Source organism: Nothobranchius furzeri, chromosome 17, assembly GCF_043380555.1.
Source record: "Nothobranchius furzeri strain GRZ-AD chromosome 17, NfurGRZ-RIMD1, whole genome shotgun sequence".
Lineage (NCBI taxonomy): Eukaryota > Metazoa > Chordata > Actinopteri > Cyprinodontiformes > Nothobranchiidae > Nothobranchius > Nothobranchius furzeri.
Window position 1 is genome coordinate 37050012 of NC_091757.1, and position 17914 is coordinate 37067925.

At 39.6% G+C, this 17914-nt stretch overlaps 1 protein-coding gene across 1 annotated transcript; it reads right to left on the reverse strand.

Moving 5' to 3' along the window:
* Positions 1-1995: 1995 nt before the first annotated feature.
* Positions 1996-16034, reverse strand: tmc1 (transmembrane channel-like 1). The gene is made up of 18 exons (XM_070546557.1): positions 13878-16034; positions 13621-13806; positions 13450-13540; positions 13272-13353; positions 13052-13158; positions 12853-12951; positions 12595-12737; positions 12399-12515; positions 12101-12329; positions 11732-11911; positions 11512-11664; positions 9441-9569; positions 9274-9341; positions 5896-6135; positions 5272-5397; positions 5069-5147; positions 4569-4704; positions 1996-2609 (listed from the first exon to the last, which is right to left on the reverse strand). The coding sequence occupies exons 1-18, from the start codon at positions 14339-14341 to the stop codon at positions 2401-2403; spliced, it is 2838 nt and encodes a 945-aa protein (XP_070402658.1). The 5' UTR covers positions 14342-16034; the 3' UTR covers positions 1996-2400.
* Positions 16035-17914: the final 1880 nt, after the last annotated feature.

Below are 17914 nucleotides of genomic sequence, written 5' to 3' on the forward strand. Positions count from 1 at the left end.
CCTTTTCCTTGTGACTTGTCTATCAACAAGACAATCAGTTCTCCCCTCTGAGTTTCATGTAATTCTACTTTGGTCAGATTTACTCCTAAACCCCAATGCTGAAGCAAACCTTCCACACCTTTGAAGTCAGTCTCGGTGCCAATCGTTCCTCTCGTAAAGCTAAACTGGACAAGATCAAATCAGTTCTCACTTTACCGCTCCATCTCTTCATTACTGTTAGTGAACAAGAGATGACCATCTGAGTACAGAACTCAGATATCCGGTAATGTGCGGTTCGTTGCGGCTTATTTTCCTAACATAGAGTACCATTTGGACTGAGACTGGGATGAAGCCAAAACCCAGCACCAACTGGAGGGTGATCCAGGGGCCGTCAACAGGTTAGTGTTACAGAGAAAAACTGTCTCAGCTCTCCTTCTTTCTCTGTAAGGAAAGGATAGAGTCCCCAGTAAACAAAGAGAACACCAAATAATACTTATCAAGGCCTCTTCCAGCTTCATTAAATAATGCAACAGTCTTGTTTATCGTGAAAGAAGAGCCGCCAACCATTAATCTGTAGATCTCAAATACCTGCTGAATTAAAACTTAATGCTTACTTGCCATGAATTGATGATGAGTTACCACAGAAACAAATTTGGTAATACTGTCATGTTATGGGGATGGTTTGGACCCAAAAATGCAGATACCCAGGATGACACGAGGCAGGAGTTGATATGTAAAGTAAAAATCCTTTTATTGTAGGAAGAACAAAAATAAATCCAAATGGCAGCAAACCAAAAATCCAAAAGTCCAGAAGAAACAAAAGCTCACCTAGAGCACAAAACTGGGACGAGGCACAAAGCTCACTAGAGCATGAACAAACGCTGACAACAATACAACAATGGACCGACAAGACACTGAGACAAGACAGGGCTTAAATACACCGGGAGGAGTAATTAGGGAAATTGGCAGCAGGTGTGTGGAGTGGGGGCTGGAGGGAAGACAGATGAATATAATAATCTACCTGGGAAAACAGAAACAGAGAAGGGCAAATACCTAAACACAAAACTAAACAACAATATCTGAAGACAGAGGGAAGGGCTCCCACAAACTAGCTGGAGGAGGATATAACACACACACACACACACACACACACACACACACACACACACACACACACACACACATACACATACACTGAGTTGGGAAGGACACACACACACACACACACACACACACACACACACACACACTTACACTGAGTTGGGGAGGGCCCTCACACACACACACACACACACACACACACTTACACTGAGTTGGGGAGGGCACTTACACACACACAAACACACACACATGCACTCACACACACATACACCGAGCTGGGGACAAAGAGGCTGGAGCTGACCTGGGAGGAATGATTAAAAAGGGTAACAACATAAGACACTTAACTGAGACGCAGACAAAAGACACATGAGGGCGCTATGAGACACCGAATGGAATCTGGAGAGGGATGGAGAAACATCAGGAGACACATGAAGGAAGACACAGACACAGACCCTGACAAATACATGTCAGCAGCAGCATTATGAGCTTGTTAGCTGTTGTCACCTGATTATCAACTCAATACTTTTTACCTGAGTGAAAATGTTTACACAAGGCAGATTATTGCAAAATCAAAATTTAATTTTGTATTTCGCCCCACCTTCACTACACACACATATTGGTGAAAAACTAATCTGAGTGTGTTGGAGATGAGTGAGGGATCTATTTAAGTCTTCCAAGCTGGATTAAATGGCCTCTATGTCTAATGATCATTTAATACTCTGGCCCAGTCACAGTTCGGGACGGCTTACCTCAGCCTCAAAGGCCATCTGTGGAAAATAATTAATTCTGGTGTGAAATGTTAAAAATACTGAATGTGTTCAATGCTAATCTGTTTAAAAACAAAATGTCAAATACCAGATTTGGTTGATTTATCAGATTTTTTATTAGCATTTTACATGTTTTCAAATTCTCTGTTTTATATAATAAATCAAAGCTTGATTACATTTGTTTTACTTTCAAATGTGTCATATTTACTGTATATACAAAACATTTTCTGATCATATTGTGCAGATAACTCTCTTGGACATCTGAATAAATGTTCTGCACAGAAGATAATATGGAAAGCATGAGAGAGAAAGCACAAAATAAACAATAAAAAGAAGAATTATTCATGCATTTCAGGTTAGATTTAAATATTATGTATATGCTACATTTATTATTTTGATATAAGACACCATGTGAGAATTTGAATAGTTTATTTGCATTTGAGGAGACATAATGTGTGCAATATCTTCCAATTTCAGCATTTAAGATTCTCTCACTTTAAGACGTGAAGGTTCAATCTCTCCAGAACACGTTTAGCTGTGACTGTTTTCATTCTCAGTGACTCTGCAGGCTCGGTGTTCTGTAGATCCTGGGATTGGTTTGTTGAGATAAGCCAGGTAGATACTGAGAGTTCCCACGGTTGCTGTAGCACCTGGAAATGGGGCCTCTGACTGATGGTTGGCTAGCACTGCCTCCAGCAGAACTACATCCATATCTCCCATTGTGATTCCTGTCATTTCTTCCATGGTTTTCTTCAACCTTTACTGAAAAAAAAAACCTTTACTGAGAAAAAGATTATAAACAAAAGTCTTTCCAGTGCAATATGTGCGATTTATCCATCCGTTTAGCTCTTAGTCACATTTTTACTGCTGTTAAAATAGCATGTTTGTCAAGTGAAAAGTGGATGTAACATGGGTCAGGGCCTGTATTTCATCAAATGGGCCAAAGTTGACTTTCATCTCTCACATGCCGGTTGAGTCGACCCGACACAGGAGGTGTCATTATGAATATCTCCGAACTTGATCATTATCTGGTATCTCCAGACACCTGACGCCTCTGGAAACAAGACTGCTTATCCATCTCCTTTTAATAAAGTTATCTTTTGTTTTAGGCTCATAGAATAACTTTTCTAACTTTACAAGGTATGAACTTGATCATTATCTGGTATCTCCAGACACCTGACGCCTCTGGAAACAAGACTGCTTATCCATCTCCTTTTAATAAAGTTATCTTTTGTTTTAGGCTCATAGAATAACTTTTCTAACTTTACAAGGTATTTACAATTATATTCTGCGATACCTACGATGTTTTAATTCTACAGTGTTTTAATAATGTTGAATGTAATGAATAATGAGTTAACATAAATGCTTATTCCTATAACGGTTTATTTCTGATCTTGAATTACACCGAATGAGTATACTTGTTGATGTTAGTAATGTTTTATTTACCAGTATATTTACACATTAATATTGGTATATTATTATGAATGTTTAACATATTTACTTCACATTAATGTCTAATAAAATTTATTCCACATTAGGTGAAATACCTCTTTTAAGTATTTGAGAAAGGAACGGTGTCTGAGGTCTTTGGTGAACGCCTACATCAAACTTGTAAGTTTTTGATTTGTCCAACTTGATAAACAATAGTTAGTAAAAGAGTTGACACTTCCTCTAAAGGAGTTCCACCATGTGCTCGGCCTGGCCAAGCCGTGCAAGCAAGCGTTGAACCATCCTTCAAGGTCAAACCTTCTTTGCAAAGCTGCGTCAGATGCATTCATGCGTCAGATGCAAAAAGGTATCTTAGACCAGCGGTTCTGTATTCGAGGTGGATCTACGTGCTGCGAATACCACAGAGGTCAACTCCATCAGCAGCCCGTCCATACCACCTTCTCCGGCCACCTGGATCGCCGGGAATCTTCACCACAAGGGTTCGTAATTTCTGCACAACTGGCCTGGTTGGTTTGATAAATTTGTAGTTTGTTACATTTACAACCCAGACATCACAATTTTCTAAAACACCTAATTAGGTTTTCCTACATAACCTCTAAGCTTACATTCCATCATTTCATTCACTGTCTCAGTTATCTTGTTTCAGCCATCATTTATCATAATTTGTTCTGTCATTGTTAGTAGCAGAAATTTTTTTATAAACTATATTTTTATATTTTCCCTAGACTACCAAAATACCTGGTTTCATCTTAAATCAAATATCAAGACCAATAATAATTCATATTTATATGGAACATAACATCTTAATGAACATTTATCAAAACTAACTACTTACATCACATTACATGGGGTAAAAATCCCTCATTATTATTTTTGCTTTGGTGTATCACCATTAAATTGTTTGAAACATGTTTTTTGCAGTCAATATGTTGAAAATGTCTTAATTGCGCCGTTATTTTAAAATGCCAAAAGGCTGCAAATGGGGAAAGAAATTAGTTGCTGTAAGTAGAAAGTGAACAAATAAATGAGAAGAAATAGGAAGAATAATTAGAAGAGTTGGAAAAAGTATGTGCCTGAATAAAATTTAAATATATAAACATTTAGTTAAAGAGAAAATAGTAATTATTGTTATTAATATTATTATTATTAGTAGTAGTAGTAGTAGTAGTACTAGTAGTAGTAGTAATAGTAGTAGTAGTAGTAGTAGTTGTTGTTGTTGTTGTTGTAATATTAGTATTGGTATTATTATTGAGTAACTGTTGTGTATCTCACCCTCCTGGCTTTGGAATGAAGCGTTGTTGTTCCTCCGATGCTCTGCAGCCTGAGTTGCTGCTTTTCTGGCCTCTTCCAGATCCATTTGTGCTTTCAGTGCAGCTTGTTTATTTTTCTTCTTGTTTTCCTCATTTTGCTTTAAAAGATTAATAAATGGTTACTAGCCAAAACTAAGAACTGCAACAGTATAGCATGTTTTTTGATTTAGTTTATGCATGAATAGTGTCGGTTTTCAGTTGTTACTCTGCTGCCTTCTGCTGGAGGAATTGCATTAATACAACTAAAAAAGTGGAAGCGGTGGATCTTTTTTAACATCTTAACACTGTTAAAGTGTAATTGTTGTTAAAATGAAGTGGAAAACACTAAAACATTAAAATATAAGGACTATTTCACCAAATATTTCTAAGTGGATGATTTATTCTAATATGTTTGTAATCACCTGAAAGCTTTCTCAACTTGTGAAAGACGAGAGATCAGATGAACACTAATTCATGCATTACCATTTGTAGTTTTTTCTTCAGTTCTACATTTGCTTCTTTGTAGCTTTTGGATGTGGACTGTAGATAATAAATTGCTAATCTGAAAGATAAATAACAGATGATTATGAACAACATGGGTGAAAAGAAAATAGTGTACAATTGTGTTGTGTAAAGTTTTCATCCATGTGAAAATGAGACATTCTTGCAGTTTGCAAGTGACTCACACCATGAGCAGTATGAAGGGAAGCACTAGACCAGGGTTAGAGGCATAGCTGAACACTTTACTGAACCAGGCAGGAAAATCCGACTCCAGTGTCTCCTGGATCACATCAAACATCCGGTTCTTCCCACTGTTGGGGGAGGGTGGTAAATGGAGGAGATGTTTTATAGCCTAGTGAACTAGACCAAATTCTTGCTTTGCAAAGTTTGGTCTAGGCACGCTCCACTGGAACCTCTGCAGCCCCAACAGCAATCTAGCTGGCCAATCACAGCTCTCTAGAGGGGTTTCAAACACATAAAGAGCTGTGATTTGTCCATAATTGTGGGCCAGTCATAGTGCTCTATCTGCTTAGTGAACAAATCACAGAGCTTTATCCGCTTTGTGGGCCAATCAGGGCACTCTATATGCCTGGTGGGTGGGATGATGCAACAGAGTGAAACAAGAGTATGTTACATTCATTGTCCAGTGGAATGTGGAGATCATTTGAAAGACATCGGTAGAACCCGCCCCACAACCGAGAGCCGTCAATGGAGCGTGGCCAGACTAAATAATACATTTATTTAGTCAGGCTTGCCAGGCTAGGTGTTTTACAGAAAGTAGACCAAACGCCACATACTTGCTCTAGTACCTGAAAGGTCCACAATCAAATGAAGGAGGGATTGTGACGATTGTGTAGATGGCCGGCAGAGTGGACAAGAAGAGGATGACCAGCAGCATGGCCATGTAGAAATTGTTAGAGCCCGAGGCTTTAAAGACTCTTTCCTGCGGCACATTACAGCACATCACAGCCCAGCACTGCAGGTACATGGATACATGGAGGCGCAGGACGTTTAGGGCTGGGAGGCAGGGGGCGTAGAAGGACCCCATCCTAAATGTAAAAGTGAAGAAAAAAAAACAGCATCATTTTTCAAATCTATGGTCCGTAGCGTGATAACATTAAGGAAAGGAAGATGAGACTTTGAAAGTTAAAGGGCTATAGCTAATTCCTGCTCCCACTCCTCTTCTAAAAGGAGCTGAAAGCCACGCCTCACACAGCAAATGCGCAGACATTTAGCTTTGTATGCTAACAAAGAGCAGCTCTGGCCACATGTTTTCAGTATGTTCCTACTCAGACACATGATTCTGACTGCTCCTCAGCCTTCGCTGGGTTCTCCAGGAGCTTTTAATCACAACATCTAGTGTTCAAGCAGGGAAACCAAAAACCAGCAGGACTCCAGCACTCGTAGTCTACCACTGCTAATGCTAAAACAATACAACGCAAGGTTGAACGCTCTAATGATCACTTAGCTTCTGCAGTGTACCACTTACCACTAGGGGGCAGTGTGGGGGGAACCCTTTATGAATGGTTTTGTTCTGTGAAGTCGATAGAGGCGGGCCGGGGTGGCTCTAGAGGTGGATGAGCTACAGAAGCCGCTGCCTGGAGAGAGCGAAGACCTTGGTCGAAAGGAAAACAATGGCAGGTAGGCGCGACTGTTTGATGAATGAGAATGAGTGGGGAGACATGGGGGACTGTGAGAGCGAAGACAGTAATTTAGAGTTGAGTTTTCGTAGGGAGTCGATGAAGGGAAAGAGAAGTAACAACTCTGATGACGATAGTACTAGGAAACAAATTAGGGTTGTGTCAAGTGAAAGTGCAGATGAAGGAGAAGGAGGGTTCAAAATCATATTGAGATTCGGTGAGGGAAATGGGGTGAACACAGTGAACCCAGTTAAGCTAACGTCTATCTTAAAAAAATCAAGTAAGAGACATAAAACTAGCTAACACTTTGAGTTTTGAGAGATGGAAATTTGCTGATTGTTTGTAAAACTGAAGATCAGAGAGAGAAGGCCTCCTCATTGCAGGAGTATTAAATGCAACAATGGAAACAAAATCAAAAACGGAAAGGATACAAATCATTGTGAAAGCAGCTGTTCATTATCTGGACTTTACTGAGTTGTCATGGGAGGAGGTCAGGAAAAACCTTATGCGAGTTCCAGTCAAGAGGGGTTGGGATAGTGAATGGTAGGGATTTTACAATGGAATGCTAGGAGTTTGATTGCCAACGGACAAGAATTTAAAATATATATTGATGAATTATTGGAGAAACCAGATATTATTTGTGTTCAAGAAACCTGGTTAAATAAAAAATTAGAATTTAAATTATATCCATACACAATAATAAGATGTGATAGGGAAGATGGTATTGGAGGAGGTTGTGCTACTTTTATTCATGTTAATCTGAATTATAGAATAATTAAAATAGGAACCGATGAAGAATATATAGGAATAGAAATTTATGTAAATAATAAGAAGTTGTATATAGTCAGTTATTATGATCCATGCAAATAATTAGATATTAATAAGCTTATATTAATTATGGAAGGGAATCATGATCAGGTGGTATTGTGTGGATATTTTAATTCTCATAGTTCTTTGTGGGGAGGAATTAAGGAGGGTAAGAATTGGGAAATCATTGAAGAGTTCATGGATGATATGAATTTAGTCTGTTGAAATGATGGTAAAGGGACAAGGATAAACGTAACTACGGGTAAAACCTCGGCTATAGATCTAACAATAGTGTTGAATGCATTAGCGGGAAACTGTAATTGGGAAGTTCGGGAACATAATCTGGGGATTGATCATTATATATTTTTTACAAAACTTTATAGGAGTAAGGAAGTATATCTGGACAAAAGTGATGGTCGTTGGGTATTTAAAAAAGCTGATTGGGATAAATTTAGAAATATATGTGTGAAGACGAGAATGGAAGGATTAATATGGAAAAGGATATAGACATAGTAGAACAAAATTTTAGGAGAGTGATAATTGAAGCGGTGGACGTTTCTATTCCTAAAAGTAAAGGGACCATGAAAAAGAAGAATGTTCCGTGGTGGAATGAACAATGTGAAAAGGCAATTAAAGAGAGAAATAAAAGTATGAACGTTTTGACCCCCGTCAGCTTCACAGAGCTTCGTCTCAGCTGTTATTTTCGTTAAGGAGTGTGCACGTACAGCATGCGCGCCTCGTGCACGGGCCTCCTATTGAAGCTGTCGTTACGCTTTTGGCCAGAGGGGGCAATCGCAAGCATAAAAATTCAAAACTCCCTAAAGTCCCTTTAAAGTCAGTCTAGTTTAATTTGTTAGTAATAAAATTCTTAACTTTTAAACTTGACTCTCTCTCTTCTGTTGTCTCTGAGTGAATACGAAGCTGTTATCTAATCCCTGCATTAAAAAGTTCCAATCTTCTGGTTTAATTAGATCCATAAGGTGGATTTCATTGTTCCTATGGAATCCGACGCCTTATGGCTTATTAAATAACATGTAATTTGATTCATTACATCAAACTCCCATTCAGTAGGTGGTGGAAATGCATCTGAAAGTTGGTTGCCACCCGCCAATTAAACGACAAAAGAAGAAGAAGAAGTCGACAGAGCGTCTTCCTTTCAAGTTCAAAAAAATGTTCATGCTGAAATTTGTTGATGTCACTGTTCAACTTGTATCTGTAAATCTGTACACCTGTTTCACTTTTGTTTAGCTGTTGCTGTAGTGTAGCAACAGTTAGTCTGCATGCTAAGTTGCGCTTCATTGTGCTATGTTTGTTAGCCCATGTGGTTGTTGCATGCTGCTGTTAACCTTAGCTCATGTCGCTGCAGGGCTCCTTCACTGTTGTCAATAAAGTTACCTAACATTGAAAGTTTCATCAGCTTCAAAACAGAAAAGGTAAATTCATTTTCATTTCCCTCCTTCCTCTCCCACAGTTAGCTTGAAGACTACAGATTTGTATTAACTCAGTGCAAGTCAAGTAGCGTTTAAGCTAGGTTGGTGTGCACAACTGTGCATCACCCCATAGTGCATGCTGGGATCTGGGGCGCACTCACATCGATTGGCAGCTCTTGGCTCACGTAAATTATTTGTTAAAAAATTCAACTACATACCCCTGCTTTAATATGACAGTTATAAATAAAGTATTTGAATTGCACCTTTTATAATTAACTGAATCTAAATCAAGCTAATATTTTTTTCTCACCATATCATTCCTTGATTGAAGATCAGACCCAGAACGTTTCCACTGACATCAAACTCAGAGTAAGATGGCTTGGATAAAAGTGTCACAAAATCAACAGTGACTCAGATATAGCTTGATTTTATTCAGAAAAGATTCTTCGTAGCCACGAGTCTGCAAAGGTAACTCACAAATCCAGCCTCAAGGTCCCAACACCAGCAGTAGTTAAGAAAACGGACAAGCACAGCTCTGAGGAAATCACCAATCAGCAGTGTGATGTAAGTAGTCATTGTGTCTGATATGATCAGCCGGACAAACTCCTGCAAATCATCAAGCAAATGCATATTAACAGCTTTATACAGAATTGTTTAACAAAGACTCAAAGGGTTGTTTAGTGTGTGTAATGTGGTGGCCAAGTTATTCAGACCCAGAAAACAGCCAATCTTCAGCTGAATGAATTGTGAATTACAAGTGCGGTGAAACAGAGATTAAACACTTTAATTCACAAACATCATATGGAAGATTGAGCTGTTAAGAAAAAAACATGCTAATAAAAATATTTTAAATTTCATTTGAAAATGTTATGTCACATTGGTCATTTCAAACAAATTAAAACAGATTTACTGGTTCTAGTCATAAAATTAGAATATTATGATGAGACTGATTTACCTCAGTAATTCCATTTGAAAGGTGAAATGTGCATATTATATTCATTCATGACACAGATTGATATATTTCAAATGTTCATTTCTTTTCATTTTGATGATTAACTAACAACTAATGAAAATCCCAAATTCAGTATCTGAGAATATTAGAATATTGTGAAATGGTTCAATACTGAATACCTCTGGTGCCACACTCTTATCAGCTAAATTACTCAAAGTCCATGCAAAGGCCATGATCTCTCAGTCTTGTTCTGTTGGCTACGCAATCATGAAGAGACTGCTGACTTAACAGGTGTCCAAAAGATGACCATGGTTGGTCACCTTGCACAAGGAGGACAAGACACAACAGTTCATTGCTAAAGAGGCTAGATGTTCACAGAGCTCTGTGTCCAAGCATATTAATAGAGAAGTGAAGGGAAGGGCAAGATGTGGTGGAAAAATGTTTACAAGCAATTGGAATAACCACACCCTGGAGAGGATTATGAAACAAATCCCATTTAAAATTGTGGGGGAGATTCACAAAGAGTGGACTGCAGCTGGAGTCAGTGCTTCAAGAACCACCACACACAGACATATGCAAGACATGGATTTCAGCTGTTGCATTCCTTGTGTCAAGCAAGCCACTCTTGAAGAAGAGACAATGTCCGATGTATCTCGCCTGGGCTAAAGACACAAAGGACTGGACTGCTGCTGACTAGTCCAAACTTATGTTCTCTGATGAAATCAAATTTTGCATTTCCTCTGGAAATCAGTTCCCAGAGTCTGGAGGAAGAGATGAGAGGCACAGAATCCATGTTGCTTGAGGTCTAGTGTAAAGTTTCCACAGTCAGCGATGGTTTGGGGTGCCATGTCATCTGCTGGTGTTGGTCTATTGTGCTTTCTGAGGTCCAAGGTCAATGCAGTTATCTACCAGGAACTTTTAGAGCACTTCAAGCTTTCTGCTGCTGACCAACTTTATGCAGATTTCATTTTCCAACAGGACTTGGCACCTGCACACAGTGCCAAAGTTACCAGTACCTGATTTAAGGACCATAGTACCCCTGTTCTTGATTGGCCAGCAAACGTGCCTGATCCTATCCCCATAAAAATATCTATGGGGTATTGTGCAGAGGAAGATGCAATAAGCGACCAACAATTCAGAAGAGCTGAAGGCCACAATCAGAGTAACATGGGCTCTCATAACACCTGAGCAGTGCCACAGACTGATCGACTCATGGCACGCCGCATTGCTGCAGTAATCCAGGACAAAGGAGCTCCAACTAAAAACTGAGTGCTGTACACGCTCATACTTTTCATTATCGTACTTTTCAGTGGGCCAACATTTCTAAAATTCCTTTTTTTGCATTGGTCTTAATTTATATTGTATTCTGAGTTACTGAATTTGAGATTTTCATTATTTGTCAGTTCTAATCATCAAAATTAAAATAAATAAACATTTGAAACATACCAGTCTGTGTAATGAATGAATCCAGTATACAAGTTTCACTTTTTGAATGGAATTCCTGAAATAAATCAACTTTGTCATGATATTCTAATTTTCTGACTAGCACATGTATAACAGTTACATAAAAGTTTGACAACACATGTGCACACTGACCTGTCCCACCATTGTCTCCCAGCATGGACCTCTGGGCACATCAGCTGGGTGGATGGTGACTGGAGGAGCTGTGACGTTTCCTGACATACTGCTGTTGTAAAGACTGGTTTCCCACGTTGTTATATTGAACTTTACTATCGTCTCCTCTTTTCTCTGAGACAAACACACTCTCATCAATCAAGCTTTAACAACACATCATCACACAGTCTTGCATCCTCACTTTGAGATTGATCTCATCCATGAGAGCAATGATGAAGGTGTAGAGGTTTCCTAAGAAAAGGGCAAAGATGCGGCCCAACTGCCACTGCAGGGCAACGCGGGGGTGGTAGTTCTCCAGCGTACTGATGACATCAAACAGCATGGGGCAGAACATTCCCAGTAAGGACATGACCATGTTTACCTGAGAAACACAAAGGCCTTACAATCAAAGGAAATACTTCTTGTTTTTGTTGTACAGACTGTATTCATCCAATGCCATGAAACAATGCTGGATCTCACTAAATATCCAAGATATATGTGCATAGTTTAAATAAAATAGCCTCATCCTTTCACAGATGAAAACATTAGTTTGTCACTTTTCCATTTTTACCTCATTCCTTTCCCACCAGGTGTGATTCTCCAGACCCTCCAGAGTAAACTTTTGAGAGCGGCGCACAACAAAGTAAATGAGATATCCACTTCCTGCCAAACAGCACAATACCAGAAAATTCGCCAAGACGCGCAGGAAACGAGTAAGATGAATGTTGTCATCTTTCCGACTCTCTTGCTCCTCCAAGATTGCTTCCTTGATTCGAAGCAGAAATAGGAAATAATCCTTTCTATCAATTCCTGTATTAAATGTCCAAACACCTGCTCTGACCTTGAAGCTGGTGGTGATGGAGGCAAACTTATTGTCTGCGGTCTCAGGGTTTCCTATGAGGTAATCCCAGCTGGTGAACATCTTCCAGCTGAAGTTGAAGCTGTTGTCATCTCCGATCCCTGACTCGTTTGCATTGCGGGCCATTCTTTATTCAGAAATAAGCTCTCAGTAAAACATTTTTAATCAGGATGTGCATTAACTGCACATTGCAATTGCTGACTCACGTTCTTATAACAACCATGTAACTGTAGGCCACTGTTCCTACACCAACGAGGAAGTAGGACAGAGGCATGCGGAACTTGAGCCAGCCAACGGCACGCTGGTTATTGTAGAAACCGTAGAAGAGGACTGAATACTGAGCGTAACCCTGTGAAAATGGAATTTCCTAAATCTGGGACGCAAAATCATTAAATACATGTACATAATAACATGAAGGAAACTAAAAGTGATGTTTATCATTGTTTGGTATAATTATGATGGACCTTGAAGTCCCATAAAACAGCAAAGTCCATGGCACTGGCCTCCTCAGCCCTGGGGACTGTCTTCCTAGGAATGCTGCCATAAGGCCGTCCCATTAACGCCTGTTAGCAAGAAACAGGGAGGAGAAAAAAAGAAATCTTTCTGAGATGATTCAGTAAAATTGAACTCATAGTTAAGTTCCAGTCCAGTCAGGTCATATACCTCTGGTACCATGACCAGTCCAAAGGTCAGTCCAAACAAGATCATGTTGATGCCGTACATCCACCTCAGGAAGATGAAGTAGGAGGCAACCGAGGAGCCAAAATGGCCTGTGCGTGAATAAACAACGTACTTTCTCAGGGAGACATGAGTCTGATCAATGTGTAAATGTTTGACCGAACCAAACTGGGATGGAAAAGTTTTCCTTTTTATACAAACTTACTTTCGATCTCTTTTATCTTCATCTCCCATGGAATGCAGGCTGTTTTGAAGTTTTCAAAATCTCTTTGGAACTTCACCCACTTCTACAAACATTAAAGAATAAAAAGAAAAAGATGTTGAACGTTTTTGGTTTTGTGAGAAGTTCTTAGGTGAATCAGTGGAAATCGGTCTGTACTTGCCTTAGTCATCATGACCTTGTAGGCGTAGAGCTTCCTGCCTTTCCCCTTCCCTAAAGCTCCTTCATATTTCTCCACAAACTCCTGAGACTCCCTGCACAAAAGGTACGCACCAGCTAACACAGGAAAACCTGTAATCAAGTTTTTCCCGATGTTCAGATCTTAACAAATTACCGTAACGTGACAAGTTTCTTCTTCATGGGCCAGGGTTTCCCCTTCAGGCTTTGGATCAGTTTCTTCTTCTCTTCCACAGCTTCCTTCAGCTTCTCCAGCTCCTCTGGTGACAAACACTCTGGTCTCACCTCATCATCATCATTGGTCTCTTTATCATCTTCTTCCTCACTTGTTTCCTGTTCTGAACTGAGATTGAAGATTGCCATTGATCCATAACACAATGGTTTTTCTTAAACAGCAGAAATTGTTTGACTAACCTCGATTCGACAACCTTCTTGTGCTTTTTTTTCTTCGGTTCCTGTGTTTTTTCTTTTGCCTTGTCTTTATTTTCTTTCTTCTCATCGCTTTTGGCACGTCCATGCTTCTTTTTCATTCTTTCTTTAGCTTCTTCCTCCTCATTGTTGTTTATCTTTCTTGTTTTTGTGTTCATGCTCTTCTTTTTCTTTGGTGTTTTATGCATCGTTTGGCCCCAGTTCCCCTCATCCCTCTCACTTCTTTTAGGTCTTTTTTCATTCTTTAAACTTTTTCTTCTACCCCTGTCTTTGTAGTCAGATCTTTCTTTGAGCTCCTTTTCTCCTTCTGCAGACGATGATGATCGTTTTCTCCTCCCATTTCTCCTCCTCCTCTTCTCTCTCGTGGAATCTCTTTTTTTCTTTTTGTGTTCATTTTCAGATTCTTCCAGAAAATCTTTGTCACCTGCAGTTAAAATGTTTTTATTCATCAGCTTACATGGACATCAACAGATACATGATTGTTGTATTACTGGTCATTTAGTAAATGATGCCTCAGCATGAGAAGACCTGAAACTAAATTTAGAACAAATTCTTTACCACTCATCAGCTTCTAAAACCTTTTTTGTGTCTGGTTATGTGTGTTTCAAGTTGGCTTAGAGGGATTTTTACTCATTCTCCCAAATTAAAACTTCAAATATTGAATGCAAAAAATGCATCAAAATTAAAATGAAACAACGTACTGTGGTAAATCACAGACACAAAGTGCATGTCAGTCATGCATTTGGCAAACACTGCTGCCATAAATGCCCACAGATGATTCAGATGTTGATGTCTGTAATGTTACAGCACGCAGAGACAGAGTTGTGAGCAGAAGTCCACTTCAGTATGATTTTATAGAAAATTGTTTGGGCACTGCAACAATCAGCAATGATTGTGTAATTAAAGACTTTCCTCACACTGAGATTAGCCTACAACTTTCATCAATGTTTAGACTGACATAAACACATGATAATAGCATAAAATGTGGTTAATCTGTTAGTTATTTGAGGATTTATGGTTTGTTTAGAATCATTCCTCTTGCAGATCATCTCTAGCTTTGCAAGCAAGCTTAGCATTACTGTTTGCAGCTTGGACTTTATTTGGGAAAAATAAGTCAAATCTGCTTCACTTTGCATAAATCTTTATGAATAGCATAATTACTCTGGATGAGCGCCTGTGACAAGCCCAGGTTTATGAATCCAGTCAGTTTTGTAGAGCTTTATCATGCCACACTGACTCCTTTCACTAGTTGAGCCAAACCTTCCTTATTGTGCACCTGGCTCTTGAGGAAAACAAAGAGGACCACTGACAGACTGAGCAGATATTTATGTACTCAGCCTTTTGATGTGTGTCCTTACTGTAACCGGAGTGGGCAGCACACGGGTCATTACGGTCGGGTGCAGCAGAGGGGCACAAAGGAAACGAACAAAAGCCTAATGATGGGAGATGGGTTGGACAAGTCCACAAAGACAGAGATGGTGGAGGGCCAGCAGCCAGCTTTCAAACGTGAGCAGAAGACAGGAATGTACTAGTTCATAGTGCAAACTTTTTTTTTTCTCCTTAAAGCACCTGGAATTAAGTTTTGTTTTCAGATCAAGAAAACCTCTGTAAGACTCGACTAATGTGTATCTACCAAACACAAGTCACCTCAATGAAAAATCTCACTGTTTAAATACTCAAAATTCTCAGATATATGAATAAACGTGTCAAATTAAACAAAAATATTGAAGGTATATCACATGCATAATCTCTAAATATTTCATACTTATATCAAAAGTAATAAACAAATAAGGCGTGAAAAGCAACTATTTTGCCATCGAAATAGAAACATTCTTGTAGTCTTACTGTCGTTCTCAGAGGTGATCAGATTATCTTGAGGCATCTTCCTTTCATGGTCCTATCTCTGAGCAAAATGACCCTGCAGCATCCAGAAATGATGTGAGCTGGAGACGAATGAAGCTGCAGGGTTTAAAAGATCTCACCGCTGCTGCATCTTGCTCAGCAGAAGAGAAGATCTCATCCAGTAACAAAGTGTACAGCTGGACGTGGGCTAGAAGGCTGGTACATGATGGGTAACTTGTGTGAGAAGTTCACTTTTTCCTCACCACCCATCGACCCGAAACAGGAACAATGATCGGATTGAAACCTTAGAGCGGCGCAATTTCACTAACAATCAATTATTCAGAGCAGTTATGACCGCCTTTATGCAGCTTTTTGTATTTGTGAATAATTATTTATGTGCAGTTGTGAATTAGGTTTATGGAGCAGCGCAGACAAAATTAATATTATGGCTCTCTTCAAGAATGTTTTCATTGTTTCATAATTAGGATTCTCTTAAGAGCTGTGGAAAAAATAACTCAGCTCTTAAAACTGTAGGTATACAATTGTTTTAGTCTAATTAAAATGGGATAGGTCTATATGTGCAAACAGTTTTTATAAATGTAAACTGATTCACAACCAGATGTTACTCATTAATAGTTATGGTGTAAAAAGATGAATCACGACAACTTTTCCCCACTGCGGGACAATAAAGAGATTTATTTGATTAACTTGGTTCTTGCATTTGTTTATGAAAATTCTTGGTGGAAAAGAATAATTTAGCCAAAAGATTAATCCGATTGTGTATTTTAAACGAACATTTAGTAACGTTTACAAAATGTTTACGCCACTGAATAATTAGGTGATTAAGTGATGATGCACTTCACCTAAAGTAGCAAATCACACACAATACCAATAATATGAAAAAGCATCAAAGATGTGCAACAAGCCAAATCAACGTTAGTATTTGACCTCCATGGATACGTGTAAGTTCTTCTAAAGTAAACAAAATGAAACATAAAGATAAAAATTGTAACAGAAATGAAAAGAAGATCTTATGTTTGCAGTTTTAACAGCTTCCTGCTGTCATAACCTCGTCGTCACCTCTAATCCCCAGATGCCCACCGAAATGCGAATACACCCCTCAGAAACCCACAACGCGTCATCATCAAAGTCAACCAAGTCTGGTTGTCAACATAACCAGCAGACTAGGACATGAATTACGCACAAGCACACACCAACACATTCAATACACTGACCTTCATAAACAAAGCCAGAGAACAGAGAGTTAGTGGGAGAGAGAGAAAAGAAAAATCTATGTGAAGTCAACCTCCCCTTGGAGAGAGAGAGAGAGAGAGAGGGCCTGATACAGAGTTCAGCACTCAATGTGGTGGTGGAGGTGCTGGAGGTCCAGTTTGGACCATGAGCTCCAGAGTGTCCTCCAGTCGTCTCCACAAACCACGGAGCGAGGCCTCCATGGGGTCAAATGTGCAGAGAAGTAACGGAAGAGGGCATATGCCAATCCGAGTGACAGACCGCAATTCAAACATATAGTTAGGAAAATAACAGATTCGGCAGAGGTCCATAAATAAGTCACAGGCTGAAAGCTAAGTCCGGAACCAGAAGACATCTCCCGCAGCACCCTGTCTACCGCAACAACCCAAACTGTTGTTAGACCTATGAATGTACACGTTCTGTGGTAGCAGGGGACACAGCAACAGAGATGTTATCATAAAAAGGAGAATGCTCTATAGTAGCCTCGTGTTGAGCAGGCTCTCATTAATGCAAAGAGACCTCACCAATGTGGACCATGGCACAACGAGGGACTGACATCCACAACGTCTGGGATGGCAGATCAACACGGGTGGAGACGTCGTGGTGGTCATAGTAAACGTCGGCCTCGAACGCATGGCCGTGGACTAACCAGCGCAGCCCCACGCTAACAGCAGTGGTATGTAAGATGTTTGCAAGATGCGTCAAAAATCTCCGAACTGATAACAATGAATTTCTGCAGCTGTTGTAGCATGTGAGCGATGTCGGTGTCAGAGTGCCACATCATAGTCCGAGTCCAGTTCATACCAGTCGCAGTTAGCGCACTGAAGGACTTTTGCAGTTTCTGACGGCAGGCCATCTCAGGGTCAAACTTGACAAACACCTTCTGGGTAACTGGAAAACAGTAGTTCGTCATCAATAGCCCTGGACAT